This window comes from Ornithodoros turicata, chromosome 2 (assembly GCF_037126465.1).
Source record: "Ornithodoros turicata isolate Travis chromosome 2, ASM3712646v1, whole genome shotgun sequence".
Lineage (NCBI taxonomy): Eukaryota > Metazoa > Arthropoda > Arachnida > Ixodida > Argasidae > Ornithodoros > Ornithodoros turicata.
Genome location: NC_088202.1, coordinates 91,704,158 through 91,720,209, shown reverse-complemented (window position 1 = coordinate 91,720,209; position 16,052 = coordinate 91,704,158). Strand labels below are relative to the sequence as shown.

Sequence of the window (16,052 nt, the reverse complement as noted above, 5' to 3'; positions counted from 1 at the left end):
TCACAGCACTACACCTCCGGTGGCCGTCCGGATGAACTACTATCCATATCAGTTACGACGCACCCGCGTGTGTGACATCTCATTTGCGTTTGTCATGTGTGTGCGCGAGTGTGTATGCCTCATCTTTTTCATCGCCATCTCACTCATATATTAGCCCACATGCATTGAGGTATGGTACCGCAGTTGTTGCGATGAATCACCTCATCCCATCGTCATTCATGTAGTTGTTGTTGTTGTCGTCTTTTATTCTATGAGGGGGAACTTGCGATACAGATATTCCCGAAGTGAACACTCAGTTTTTGCGAAATAACACTAATTTGATGAGAGAGGGACGACTTTGAAGAAGTGTCTTGTTATAGAGTTCGTCCATTAGACCAGTGCGGGACAGCACTCCACTCCACAACAGTGTGGAGGCCCTGCATCTGTTGTGCTCTGTTCGACCACGGCCCGAGAATCTTCGCTACCTTGAACTGAAGTTGATGACCGACTCGTTGCGGATAAAATTCATGAGGGCCCGCTCGTTCGTATACTGCCAACAGATCAGGAGGACGTGATGCAGGTTACCGCGCGCTATACACAGATGGAGGCTGGATGCATCGAAGCCGGGCTGTTGCTTTAAAGCCGGTGCAAATGCCACATTGAGTCTCATGCGGTGGAAGATTGTGGCAACACAGCGCAGCATTAGACGGGGAAGGGCGAAAGACAAAGTGTGAACTACGGCGTGAAGAAGAGAGCGGATAGTGGTGATGTGTTGCCGCTGAGTTGCATCCAGGTGACGGTGAGTGCCGAAACGAGGTATCAGCAGCCTCTCGAGACAGTATTATGGGTACAGGAATTAAAGGCGGAGGACGGACTTTTCCATGCGGTCGAACCGTCTCTGCTAATTTGAGCACTTCTATCACGTATATACCGGCCTCGGTGGCTCAGTCGGTAGCGTGTTCGCCTTCTGATCCCGAGATCGCGGGTTCGAACCCGGCCGAGGACGCCAGCAACTTGGTGGCAGGGTACAAGTTGCTTAGACACGCCGTCTTCCGCGAGGGACGTTAAATACGGGGGATCGCACGTTAAAGAACCCTCAGGTGGGCAAAAGCAATCCACAGACCGACCGCTGTGGCGTCGCTCATGATCTCAGTTGTCTCGCGACGTAAACACCCAATTATTAAATATATTATTATCACGTATACAGAACCTGACACACTTGCTTTCTGATACGCAACTTCACAGTCTGGCTTTCCAGTCTTTAAATGGGTTTTCCGGTGATGTGAAACACGTGGACGTCCGTAATGATACGTTTATCAGAGTAATGTATGGATACAATACACGTGCGTATTTTTATTTGCATGTCTTGCTTTAAGTATACCTTGCTTCAATTATACCATACCATGTATGATATGCATGCGGGCAGACTCATTTTACGTGTAAATTTACTCCCAATTATTCTTATTATATGGTATACGACACAGAAGCGATGAAATACCAATCCATAAATTTTTCGTTTTCGAGCTGCGGCAAGCTCTGCAACAAGCAACATCGGCATAAAAACAAGGATCGTTAGGTGACCTGACACGCGCAAAAGAGGTATTTGATCACACACATCCTCTGAAATTGCTTTCATGCCAGGAATCCAGGAATGAGTAAGAGAATGAGTGAAGTCCACGTCACTCCGTGACATCGGCGTCGGAAGGTGGGGGCAAGGGGGGGCAAGGGGGGGGGGGGGGGCGTCAGTCTTTGGTCTTTCTAGCCACTTTTCGCAAGTGCCGCAAGGCCCGCGCGTGCCTCTTACGGTACTGGGCGACAACCCGGAAATGAGCCGGGAGCTTTCATAATTCAGAGTTGCGGTTATCGCATTATCTACAACTTAAAAAGCGATAAAAACCGGGCTGTTTGGTGGTACATTTTAAAAGCACGGAAACATAGTGCTTCGTGTGTGTGCCGTCTTTTGGTGTCCCCTGCACTGAAGTTTTATCGCCTACGACTTCTCTGGGTATGTAGCAGTCAAATTGCATTTGTACAAGTGCAGAAGAGAAGAAAAAAACCTTTGCTATATTGTGCCTCTGCTGCAGTGGTATTCCTTTTTCACAATTTTCATCGAGGTTACCACTACCGACTGCTACTGAGAGCACTGAGACTGATATATAGAGATGGGGCTGCAAAAGTCGCCAGAGCAAGGTTTTGAAGGCAAATACACGGGTGTGCTTTGGATCGTGCATCCCTGGGGGACCAGGTACAACACACAGAATAAGACTAATCGAGGTTCATATAGGACCATGTTGCTTTCTTCAAAAAACATCTGCCCTTTTTGTGGAAAAACTAATGCCACAATCCCTTCTTATAAATGTTGATGCCATTCCATTCCTCCGACCACTACCATGTGTCTTTCGGCGCACGTTAAAGAACCCTCAGGTGGGCAAAGACAATCACAGACCGACCACTGTGCCGTCGCTCATGATCACAGTTGCCTCGCGACGAAACGCCACGAATTACTATTACCATGTGTCATTCCTATTCCATTCTTAAACCGTTCCCACCATTCTATTCCTATTTGCGATGGAGACGGGGTGATTCTGGGATAATTTCACTACAGCAATGCCCGTCCTGCAACCCTGCACGGAAACACCCGCGCAGACGCCTTAGCACGTCGGGCACATGGGGACGTCACCTTCAATAACTGTCTCCTACCACTTTCAGCATCAGCACGTCGGTTACCGACACAGCGACTCCGTCATAGCGGCACTCGGCAGTTTCAAGAGGACGCTGTCCGACTTAACGACTATCTCTGGTCTATCGACCCGTCGATGGATTTCGTAGCCACACACGACTGCTCGCGTCAAGAAGCGTCCATTGTACACCGACTGCGACTTAATGCCGCCAGGACACCTCTGCTTCTCTGTAAAATGGGTCTTCTCCAGTCGCCTAAATGCCACACTTGCGCTGTTGAAGCTGATATTCAACATCATCTCCTCGACTGTCACAGATTCGACACCACTCGAGCCACGCTCAGACGACGCCTACTCAAGCTGCGGTGCACAGACCTTTCTCTGGCCACTCTGCTCGGCCGAGTACGACATCACACACAGCGGTCTGTGACCAAAGCAGTTTTGACTTTCTTGAGCGATTCAGGTCTTATGAACAGCCTGTGAACTCCAGTCGTGCAATCTCATTCTACAGTGCCCCACTCTCACCCTCAACGCATTAACCTCATGCTTTTCTTTTAAAGTCATCTTCTGTAATCCATCTCATCCTTCTTTCACCGTTTGTTAGTTTATCCTTTATTTCCTAATTTATCTTATTCTTCTTTCATTTATTTGCTTTCCTTGTTGAATAGCAAGCCGACTTCCCGTTTGGCTGACCTTTCCCCCGTTTTCCCCCCCTTTCGTCTAATAAATATATCCTCGCCCCCCTAGTTTCTTCTTCTAGTTTCTAGAACTGACAGACGCGGGACCCAGCGATTGTTGCGTGAAGGAGAGAATTGAGACTTTTGGCGCCTTAACACTGGCATCATCAAGAAGACCTGGACGTGAGCAGCGCTATACGAGAAGTCACGCCCTCGACATATTCTTGCCTGTTTTGTTCCAACTATTCATGTAGATAATTTAAAAAATCGTACTGACGAATCGTTGGTACGATTTTTTAACTTATGCAGCAATAATGACCATTTGCAAACGAAATCATAGGTTAGGTTGGGTTGGGTTGGGTTAGGGCTCGCCCCCCATGCCGTGAAGGACTTCCGAGGCCTCTGCTCCGTGACGTAAAAGGAACGGATGGGGGTTCGTCAGGCTGTGCTCCTTTACCGTAGGGACGAATTTTCAGTGGGAAATGTGAACTCACGGCTGCTTTCTTCTACGACTCTGCATACCGGGCTGTTTAGGATGCGGATCCAAGGTCACGCTCACACCGCTCAACACATGGTGGATGTTCAGGGCGTTCTTGCAAACTAGATTGCGCAGTCTACCACCACCCGCACCACCGGCATCACCACCAGCAATGGGGTAGAGTATCGCCTCTGGCGATGAAACTCCCCAATCATCATCTCCCAATAAAGTTCTTGTTGCGCAGTGATAAGACACTGTTCAAGGAATTTTTTTTTGCATGGTTAAGCCCGATAGCCCGATGAAATAGCAGGATTTTGAGCAATGCTAAATGTTATTTCACTGCTCCTTAGTACGCTTTCCATAGAACTGTGAGGCATTATTTTGTGAATTTCTATACCACATGAAACAATGTACAGCCGCCGTCAGACTTCACAGCAACTCACCACGCGTGGCACGCGCTGACGCCCGCTCCGCTCAGCGTTTGCTGCTGGGTTTGAGACAAGGTTCTCGGCGCGCATGCAACACAGCCGATGATGAGCGTGAGTGCAAAGCAGAGAGTGATTGTAGATGCGAAAACAACCCAACCGAGCATTCCAAGTTGCTGTCGTAAGTCGATGTATATGGGTATACCTTTACCCAGTCCCAGATCTATATGTCTCGGGCGCAGTCTGGAACCGAGGCGCGCCTGGTTCACACCGCAATTTCTCTCCGTTGCGGTTACGGGACGAATCCATTGCGGACTACGGAGGCGGTTGTCGTACGACCCGCTGTTCAGACACATGTGTTCCTGATACGAAAAAATGTTTGTGTTTGACCAATCACGCCTCCATACCACAGACAGCCATGAACGGGCAACAGTGATGTGGTCAGCGAAACTTTGGGTCGTATTGATGCGTGTCTGTGGCATACACAGCAACTTAGAGCCCAATCCGTAACGCATGAAATTGCAGCAGTTGAACATTCATCAACATAAACAACATGTCAACATTCAATCAAGTCATAAACTCATAATCAACATGTGCACGTTCAACATAACGTTCCGCGGCGCTGGCGTCTGCGTGAGTCACGTGTTCGCGCGTTACGGTGAAGTCCGACACCGGCTGTACGTATTCTAGTCATGAGAGACGTCACACTCGATCGCAACGTGGCATCGTTGTCTCCACGTTGTGAAAACACCGTAGAAAATCATAAAAAGTGTGAAGAAAACATCGAAAAGGTAAAGGACAGAAGAAGAGGTCTCTGTTCGAAATACCGATACCGGCGGCTCTCGTCCTGAAAGGCTCTTTCTTTTACATTTCCTCCACCTGTTCGCTAGATTTTCTCCCGTTCTACACTGGTAGGAATCGCCATGAAAATTCGAACGACTGGAGTTCACTGGCTTTCGGAACGAATGTCAACGTATCGTGGCTACGTCTGATATCCGTAATCCCTCGCGGCACGGCAGCTATGCAGGCAGAGGTCGGTCTTGACACATTCTGCTTTATCTTATCTTAAACGTCACGGTGCAGTAAAATTACGCAGCTCACAGACCTGCTTGTGAGCGAACGCTTTGTAGTGATGATTGCTCTCCGCGTGTATCCGTGTGTTGTATTGATCCATTTCTTTACCTTAGCTGTGCTACAGGGACAGGACACAGGCGTAACTGAAATCGTAGATGTGTTGTTTACGAAGAAACTATGCAATAGGATTAAGTGTTTGCCCGTCCAGAAATGCACCGAAGGATTCTTGGACGACAGTGGATGTTGTCCCGTGTGTCGTGGAGTGGCTAGTAAGTGGATATGTCACTGACTTGCAATTTGCCAGAGTTCGAGGTAACTCGTTACCAATAACCCGTTATTATAATTAGGTTCCTTTTTTTTTGTAACTTGTAACTTAACTCGGTACTTTTGCGCCGTGGTAACTTTCAGAGGAACTCGTTCCTTTTTCAGGTAACTTTGCCAAAGTAACTTAAAGGGACTATCGCATCCGTCCCGGTCGATTCCGGAAATGTAGTGCCTTTTTACTCCGCGTTCATCACTGATAATAACGCTGAAAACCCGACGCGAATTGGCAGCGTCGTTCCTGTGTAGTTTGATATAAAACTTGGCAAGAGCAGACGACGCATTCCTGGATTCCCTTTCTGGAAACGTCACACGGACGAGGCCAATCACTGCGTGCCCTTTGACATGGAGAATACCAATCACGGAACGGCCGGAGGGACCTTGGTAGCCTTGGCAACCGACCGACAGGCGGGCGGGCGAGGCGGAATGGGGACGGCGTCTTCTCTGTTACCGGCTCGCAGAATGTTGTTTCTGGTTAACGTTGAACGTGTTCGTACAGCCAGGAGCGTAACGCCGTGTTTCACGTAACATGGTTACGTCTGCACTCACACTGGTAAGCGAAAGTCAGCCCCCGTATTTACCGAGAACTTTTCACTTAGTATAGTGCGATGCGAACGCCAAGCAGACGATCTCGGAGACAATCGCCAGCGCTGCGCTCCCATTCGTGCGCCTGGCTTACGTCATCATCCTGTTGGCTGCAGATGGAATGCGGACCTTTAAAACTCGTTTACTTAATATGTAAGCTGTTTTCGGAAGAGAAATTTGGCAAAGTTGACTCTGAAGCGATGAGGAACATTACCCTATCGGTATCATACATACGTTCCCGGATGCGATAGTCCCTTTAAGTTAAGTTCCGAGTTACTTTTAACTCGCTTTTCACTCACGTCCACATATTTTCTTGCTCTCTCTCCGGTTCCTTCATGGCATTTTTTTGCCATAAAACGTGATATTCAATCAATAACAGTATTTTATTCAGGAAGTAAGAACCGCTGCCATTGAAATTAAGCTGAACCATTGTGCGCCCACAGGAGGTAAGATGCAAAGCGTTCGAATAGACCTCTACCAGAGAAACGTCATCATGACATTTGTAGACAGACTGAACCTGAAACAAATCGGAAGGACGGCTGGGTTCCACGAACGGGCACTTGTTCGCTGTCTCCCATTGAAAGAAAAGTAGGACCGAGGGTCGCGTCCCTTTAAGGGACCATGTCGTAATCCCCTCAAGACCGTGGCTTTCGGGCGCGACCTTGTTCACCTCTAGCTTCGAGCGTAGTTCAATTCTACCAAATTTTGGCGCTGTCGAACACTATGACGTCATTTGTTTACAAACAGGGAGAGGTCTATTGTTGGGCATAAAGGAAAACGATCTAAGCGTTTTGCACTCCTCCGCAGGCAACTCAAGGTCTAACTCAACTGCTCTAGCGCGCTGCAGCTGCGTAATGCTATTTTGTGTCCGAAGTAACTTGGAAGTAACTCGTTCTTTTTTTTAAAGTAACTCAGTAACTGCGAGTTAGATTTCATGCTGAAGAACTTCGTTATTAACTTAGTTACATTTTGCACACGGTAACTTAACTTGTAACGAGTTCTTTTTGGCGGGTAACTTCTCAATCTGTGCAATTTGCATTTCAAGTGATAATAGGTTGAATAGTTGGTTAAAGAAAGAACACACATACATACATTGGATGATGATGAGGTGGGCGATTCAAGAAGAATATGGTTAATAGGTATTTCCCGAGAATAGTCTTCTTCTGTGTTTCAAGCAGGGCAATAATCGTGTGTTGTAGTTCAGTCTGATATCTGGAATGGGGGTTTATTTATGATATTACGGAAACATATGTAGTAGTGCAGCAGACATCCAGATATACTAGGAATGCTTATTTTTCGTGCATAGTCACTCTTCTTGTCACAGATTGCAGACCTTTCACAAGCACGGTGTAGTTTGACACAGTTTGAGGCCAATGTTAAACAACCAGAGGCACGTAGAGATAAGCATACGGGCTCTAATTCGCCGGAAATAAGCACAGGAGTAGTTGACGATAACAAACACTGCTTGCAAAGTTTTTTTCTTTTTTCGGCGAGATATGCAAAGTTTAGGCGAGGTGCCGTTACACCATCATTAGAGGGAACTCCGCCATTAAAATCGGCGTAATTGCGACAGCGAACATGGTTCCTGATTAAATGGGCCTGCACAGGTCCTAATGACTCTCTTACTTTATTTTAAGCTAAAATTTCAAACTTTTTGTTTCCTGCTCGCTTATTCCGGTCTCCCCACTTGGTTTGCGATGTCGACGACGTGGAGTTCGCGGATTTACGTTAGAAACAGGGCACAATGCTGAAGTAGTGTATGCAGAACAAAGACGCGGTGAAAAGCAGGTAGGCGGTTCGAGGTAGCCGTGTGAAAATAATAAGCACTTGTATCTACTGATACATGATAAATGGAAAGGGAATGTTAGGCGGTCAACAAGGGACTGCACGTCTGCCTAAATACATAACTCTAGTCATGCGCCCTTCTCCTTGATCATATCGTTTTGTTGTTAGTTGCACACAAATGGAAAACGTGTGTGGTAAACTGGGGAATATGAAATTTGAGGAACATGATGATGATTATGATTCGAGTTTTTATGGCGTACAGGCAACTGGGATCATAATGCGCCAAAACAGTAGTGAGGGTTTGACTAGTTAAAAGTAAACCCCAGGAGGACGTGAATGTATGTAAACATTACTCTATAACTACAAAAGGTTGGCAATCCCGATGTCTCTCAATAAATTAAAGTATCATCACCAAATCAAATATCATCATCACCAAGCAAATAGGGTTCACTCAAGAGGTAAAATATGCGTATAAAACGCTCTGCAATGACGCCGACGGTGGGTTTCATGATGTGGACATGTGACGTGTGTGTGCATGACAGAGAGAACCTCAGCACAGTGGGCGCCTTGAGGTAGCTTCTCTCTGTAAAGCAGAGTTGTATGTAGTGGCGCTATACTACATAGTAGCGCCGCACCGTATTCGCTACTTTTTCCAGTGGCGGAGTAGCGATCGCGCTATATTTTAAATTGGTCACGGAAAAAGTATTTCCGCTACTAATACGGGTAGCGATGGACTTTCTCCGCTACCGCTACTTCCCATAATATGGAAGACGCGGAACACAGAGACAAAAAAAGTGAGATAACGATAAAGCAGAATTGCTTCTTGTCATTCCTTTTAGTTAATCAGGCAGATTGGTGCGACGATCTTCTTCAATTTCACTAACTTTCATAAGTTAAGCGCAATTGAATAGTTAAGAATATGATTTGGGTTATTCTGGTGGATTTTCTAACTTTTTAGCGCACGTTTGCGAAACACACACAAGTATGTATAATACACTGCATAATATTGGCTACGACGCTAGTTTCCGTCCAACAATCAGTTGCAAAACTAGCGTGAGCGAGTTGATTGCATATTTAAAACTGGGTTTTGCAGCTGTATTGTTCGGAGCAGAAAAACAAAGCGTAGTGTATTTTGGAAAACGGATATGAAAATATATTGGAAACACAATGAGATATCGCTATAGGCATTCATTGCACCCCAAACGTACCGCCGATTTTGCTTTAATGGTGTTGTGCCTCAGGTGAAGCATTTCTGGCGAGATAGAATTAAATAAGCTTATACAGGTTGCCGAACGCGGTCCTGTTATTTTCACACATTACGTATGTTACACTGTGGGTATATGAGCGACAAAAAATGAATAAATAATAATATTATCCCGGAGTCAGTCTACGCCAACATGCTTATTAATGCTCTTTGCACGCTTACTTAGTGGCGGTACATATAGGCGATTAACCTTAGAGCAATTGATTGTTGACAGCGTGTGACATGGTCAGGGATAAGCTACACTCTGTCTGTGTTGAGCAAGAGAGTATTTTTTCCTTTTTTTTTAAGGATCGCTGCAAAGGACTTTTGGAATATAAAAGGAGATGCATTTTTCTTTGACTAAGATAGCTGACGTTCGCGTCACTTTGATGTGTACGACTCCTTTTTTATATTTCCATTTCGGGCATGACCTATAGAGTAAGAGAGGGGATGCAGAATTGATGCTCTCTATGCTCTTTGGAGTCGTGGCTCTTTTGACTGCAACGGGCACAGCATGCAGACACCAACCGTCATCAGCATGTATAAAATAGTTGCATTTAAAGGGTCTATCGCATCCGGGAACGTCTGTTTGAGACCGATATGGTAATGTTCATCACCTCTTCACAGTCCACTTCGTCAAGTTTATACATTCTGTATAAACGTTGATGTAAGACGTATTGATGCTATATATATATATATATATATAGACTACAAGTAATGAAGAGACTTGGGAGGCCGTATAAGGGTTAAAAACACTTGCTACTTTTATTACATTAATAATTAAGGGGGCGCTAGGAATAGATTTACAGTTAGGGGTCGACGTTTCGGCAGTCAGCGCTGCCTTCAACAGAACTAAACTTGGAAATAGGTGACAAGGGCTTATATACAAGGGAAAGGGGGAAAATGAGAGGGGAACAGTGCACGTGGAGCGGAGTTGGTGATGTTGCAGGAGCGTTGTTGCTAATGGTCCATTGAGCACTTGCAGGAGCGTTGGCTGTCTTCCAGGAGAGTACTCCTTGGTCGTCTGATAAACCTGAAAAGATAAGAGAGATACGGCAGAAAGAACGAAAGAGGGTCGGGGGACTTGGTCTAGGAGCTAAGGCTGCGAACTGTAGACAATACGCCGGGGTCTTCGTTTATCGTGGACTGGAATTTGTGGATTAAGAATGATTCACGCTGTTGCCTGCTACGGTCTGAGGGGAAACCAGATTGTAAGATGTACACGTGGATGTCCTTGAATGAGTGGCCGGTTTGATTGAAATGACGCGACACAGGGAGATTTGGTTTCTTTGTAATATCGGACCTGTGATTATTAAAACGAATTCGGAATGATGTTGTAGTTTGGCCGATATATTGTGCTTTGCATGCGTTGCATTCCAATAGATATACTACGTTGGATGAGTTGCAGTCAGAAGTAGTTTTGATTTTTACTTGGAAGTTGCTGTTTGTGCTTTGTACCCTGTCTGCAGTCTGCATTACAATACAAATTTGGCATCTTCGTCCGTTGCATGGGTGGCAGCCTTCGGTTGTAGGAGGTGGCTTATTGACTTTTGCGTTGACTAAGTGGTCTTGAAGATTTCTTGCACGACGATATGCTATGCGTGGCGGTTCTGGGAATATTTCTCCAAGGCGCTGCGACTGTGTTAAAATTGGGTGATGACGTTTCAGTATGTTTTTAAGGTTAGGGATCGCGCTTAGGAATCGCGTTAGGGTTCGGCTGACCAGCCGAAACTTCCCCCAGGATCTCGTGAAGGACGCGATATGTAGAGCCCGCCGTACTAATCGCAGTGAACTTCTAAAAAACTCAACACGCCCCGAACGCCCCAAGCGGGTTAATCTTACAGTCACCTTCAATGGCGCGATCCCTAACCTTAAAAACATACTGAAACGTCATCACCCAATTTTAACACAGTCGCAGCGCCTTGGAGAAATATTCCCAGAACCGCCACGCATAGCATATCGTCGTGCAAGAAATCTTCAAGACCACTTAGTCAACGCAAAAGTCAATAAGCCACCTCCTACAACCGAAGGCTGCCACCCATGCAACGGACGAAGATGCCAAATTTGTATTGTAATGCAGACTGCAGACAGGGTACAAAGCACAAACAGCAACTTCCAAGTAAAAATCAAAACTACTTCTGACTGCAACTCATCCAACGTAGTATATCTATTGGAATGCAACGCATGCAAAGCACAATATATCGGCCAAACTACAACATCATTCCGAATTCGTTTTAATAATCACAGGTCCGATAGTACAAAGAAACCAAATCTCCCTGTGTCGCGTCATTTCAATCAAACCGGCCACTCATTCAAGGACATCCACGTGTACATCTTACAATCTGGTTTCCCCTCAGACCGTAGCAGGCAACAGCGTGAATCATTCCTAATCCACAAATTCCAGTCCACGATAAACGAAGACCCCGGCGTATTGTCTACAGTTCGCAGCCTTAGCTCCTAGACCAAGTCCCCCGACCCTCTTTCGTTCTTTCTGCCGTATCTCTCTTATCTTTTCAGGTTTATCAGACGACCAAGGAGTACTCTCCTGGAAGACAGCCAACGCTCCTGCAAGTGCTCAATGGACCATTAGCAACAACGCTCCTGCAACATCACCAACTCCGCTCCACGTGCACTGTCCCCCCCCCCATTTTCCCCCTTTCCCTTGTATATAAGCCCTTGTCACCTATTTCCAAGTTTAGTTCTGTTGAAGGCAGCGCTGACTGCCGAAACGTCGACCCCTAACTGTAAATCTATTCCTAGCGCCCCCTTAATTATTAATGTAATAAAAGTAGCAAGTGTTTTTAACCCTTATACGGCCTCCCAAGTCTCTTCATTACTTGTAGTCTATTTGTTTTCGCGTCCATCTGTACTCAGTTATACATTCATATATATCTATATATATATAGATTAGAAGCTTAGGAGGGCGGTTGACCACCAGAATGAAATAAGCAGGAAAAATCAGAAGACGACAAAGAGCTTACAGGAAAACACAAAGGGGAGTTTATTAACACATATGGGGATAGGGGACGACGTTTCGGCAGTCAGCGCTGCCTTCGACGGGACTGGGGTTTGGTGACAAGAACAAGCTTTATATATGGGAGAGGGTTATGTACAAGGGAAAGAGAGCAGCGCATGCGCTTTTGTCATGACTAACACAGGTTGGTGACTAAGTGAAAGGGGAATGGCCGGGTCTGTGCAGCAGGACCTTGAGGAAATACCAGTGAGCCTGAAAAAGAGACAAAAGAGCGTATGTATTGTGCTGGATTAGGAATGCAGGTTGCGAATAGTAGAAAGGATCCAGGCAAGATCCAGGAATCCTTTCTACTATTCGCAACCTGCATTCCTAATCGAGCACAATACATACGCTCTTTTGTCTCTTTTTCAGGCTCACTGGTATTTCCTCAAGGTCCTGCTGCACAGACCCGGCCATTCCCCTTTCACTTAGTCACCAACCTGTGTTAGTCATGACAAAAGCGCATGCGCTGCTCTCTTTCCCTTGTACATAACCCTCTCCCATATATAAAGCTTGTTCTTGTCACCAAACCCCAGTCCCGTCGAAGGCAGCGCTGACTGCCGAAACGTCGTCCCCTATCCCCATATGTGTTAATAAACTCCCCTTTGTGTTTTCCTGTAAGCTCTTTGTCGTCTTCTGATTTTTCCTGCTTATATATATATATATATAGATACTCATTGAACGATGCGACAGCACCAGAGGACACGTGTTTCGCCGTGTTTGCGGCTCGTCGGCCCTGGGTAGCTGCGCATCGTTCGGGATTGGCAAACCAGGGGTCACTGAGCGAGCGATATACACCTGGGAGGGTGACTGAGCACTCCTCAATGCCACAGTGCAAGCCAGTGAATTATAAAGAGGGGGAAAGCCATTAAAAAAATAAGTAAATGATGCTAGACGTGTTTGAAATTCAAACTTACAGATAAAAATGGCTTCTGTGGCTGCACGTAGAGAAACAGATACTCATTGAACGATGCGACAGCACCAGAGGACACGTGTTTCGCCGTGTTTGCGGCTCGTCGGCCCTGGGTAGCTGCGCATCGTTCGGGATTGGCAAACCAGGGGTCACTCAGCGAGCGATATACACCTGGGAGGGTGACTGAGCACTCCTCAATGCCACAGTGCAAGCCAGTGAATTATAAAGAGGGGGAAAGCCATTAAAAAAATAAGTAAATGATGCTAGACGTGTTTGAAATTCAAACTTACAGATAAAAATGGCTTCTGTGGCTGCACGTAGAGAAACAGATACTCATTGAACGATGCGACAGCACCAGAGGACACGTGTTTCGCCGTGTTTGCGGCTCGTCGGCCCTGGGTAGCTGCGCATCGTTCGGGATTGGCAAACCAGGGGTCACTCAGCGAGCGATATACACCTGGGAGGGTGACTGAGCACTCCTCAATGCCACAGTGCAAGCCAGTGAATTATAAAAAGGGGGAAGGCCATTAAAAAAATAAGTAAATGATGCTAGACGTGTTTGAAATTCAAACTTACAGATAAAAATGGCTTCTGTGGCTGCACGTAGAGAAACAGATACTCATTGAACGATGCGACAGCACCAGAGGACACGTGTTTGCCAATCCCGAACGATGCGCAGCTACCCAGGGCCGACGAGCCGCAAACACGGCGAAACACGTGTCCTCTGGTGCTGTCGCATCGTTCAATGAGTATCTGTTTCTCTACGTGCAGCCACAGAAGCCATTTTTATCTGTAAGTTTGAATTTCAAACACGTCTAGCATCATTTACTTATTTTTTTAATGGCTTTCCCCCTCTTTATAATTCACTGGCTTGCACTGTGGCATTGAGGAGTGCTCAGTCACCCTCCCAGGTGTATATCGCTCGCTGAGTGACCCCTGGTTTGCCAATCCCGAACGATGCGCAGCTACCCAGGGCCGACGAGCCGCAAACACGGCGAAACACGTGTCCTCTGGTGCTGTCGCATCGTTCAATGAGTATCTGTTTCTCTACGTGCAGCCACAGAAGCCATTTTTATCTGTAAGTTTGAATTTCAAACACGTCTAGCATCATTTACTTATTTTTTTAATGGCTTTCCCCCTCTTTATATATATATATATATATATACATATATACGACGAATGGCAACGCAGCGCATGCGATTGTCTCCGAGGCCGTCTGCTTGGCGTTCGCACCGCAATATATTAAGCGAAAAGTCCTCGGTAAATACGCCGACGTTCGCTTATCAGTGTTCTGACGTGACCATGTCACATGGAACTCGGTGTTACGCTCCTGGCTGTACGAACACTCCCGATGCTATCGGGAAACAACATTCCACAAGCCGATCACAGACTCCGCAACCAGCAGACGCCGTCCCCTCGTATTCCAAATCGCCCTGTCCCACTCTTGTCGGTCGGTCGGTTGCCAAGGCTACCAAAGTCCCTGCAGCCGCTCCTTGATTGGTCTTGTTCGTTCCAAGGGGCACTCACTAATTTGCCTTGTCCGGATGACGTTTCCAGAGAGGGAATTTCGGAATCCCCTCAACATCCGGTCAAATATGCACCAAATAACGGACGAATTACGACACTATTTCGCGTGGGATTTTCGATGCCGTGGTCAGTGGTCCAGGAGGAATAAAATGACAGCAATAGTAACATCGTTATTACGTAAGCCATGCACATGAATGGGAGAGCAGTGCAGGCGATTGCCTCCAAGCTCGTCTGCTTCACGTTCGTACGACAATATACTAAGCAAAAAGACTCCGGTAAATACGCTGACTTTCGCTTCCCAGCGTGAGTTCTGACGTGGTCACGTTGCAAGAACACGATGTTACGCTCTTGGTTGTACGAACACGTCTGACGGTAACCTAGAAGTGACATTCCACAAGCCGATCACAGTGCACAGGCTCTTCGCGACCTGCAGACGCCGTCCAACCGCCCGCCGGTCGCCAAAGGCCCTCCAGCTGCTCCCTGATTGGACTTGTCCGCGCCAAAGGGCGCTTCCTGATTGGCCTTGTCCGAGTGACGCTATCTCCGACTTCCAGAGCGGGAAAGTCTCGTATACTCTAAACATCTGTCTTGTTCTTGCCATGTATTCCATCAAATTGCACAGAAACTACTCCACTTTTTCGTGTCGGATTTTCGGCGCTATTGTCGGTGATCAACGAGGAGTAAAACGGCACTATATTTCCGGAATAAACTCGGTCGGATGCGACAGTGTTTCTGGTGGTTATATACTCAGAAGTCTACCTTGCTTTTGTTTTTCTAGCATAGATTACACCCTGTCCTTTTAGATTTTCAAGGATCTTCTTCGGGAGGGAGATCGATCAGTTCGGAGAGAGCTATCACTCCACGCCTAGTATTTTGTGTCCTGTGGTGAGAAGCCGATATTTTTATTTTCCTGCCCAACATTTTTTTTAATTACTTTTATGATGTGATCGCAGTCACTTTCGGATCAAAAATTTGATTGGAAGGTCCCCAAAACGCATTTTCTTGATTCTATGTAATGGTGTCAAACCGGGTGAGACGCCGCATGTTAGCATAAAGGTACTGTAAAGCAGTAGACAAGAATGATATGCCGGTGATGTGACTAGAGCCTTCGTTGCTTCTAAATACTATATGCGGGACCATACGACCGACAACGCGCGATAAATATTTTTAATTTGCCATGAAAGATGCGGCGTAGTGGAGCGGTGCGACGCCTGGTGTCAAACAACCCCCTGTACAGCGGGCAACATTGAAAATTAGTATTACACACTATGACATCGGAATTTCGTTATTTTAGTAACCGTATTATTAGTTTTCCTGTTTACCTATGCATTCTGAAACCCCTGTTAACAGTTTA

The 16,052-nt window shown here is 46.4% G+C and overlaps 1 protein-coding gene across 1 annotated transcript in view; it reads left to right on the top strand.

The window, feature by feature from the left end:
- The first annotated feature begins 5,360 nt into the window (after window positions 1-5,360).
- The window catches only part of LOC135385774 (uncharacterized), a 47,315-nt gene continuing 36,623 nt past the window's right edge, over window positions 5,361-16,052 (top strand). Inside the window, exon 1 of the mRNA XM_064615287.1 lies at window positions 5,361-5,580. Coding sequence (XP_064471357.1) covers window positions 5,370-5,580 — 211 coding nt within the window. The 5' untranslated portion in view covers window positions 5,361-5,369. The remainder of the gene's footprint in view (window positions 5,581-16,052) is intronic.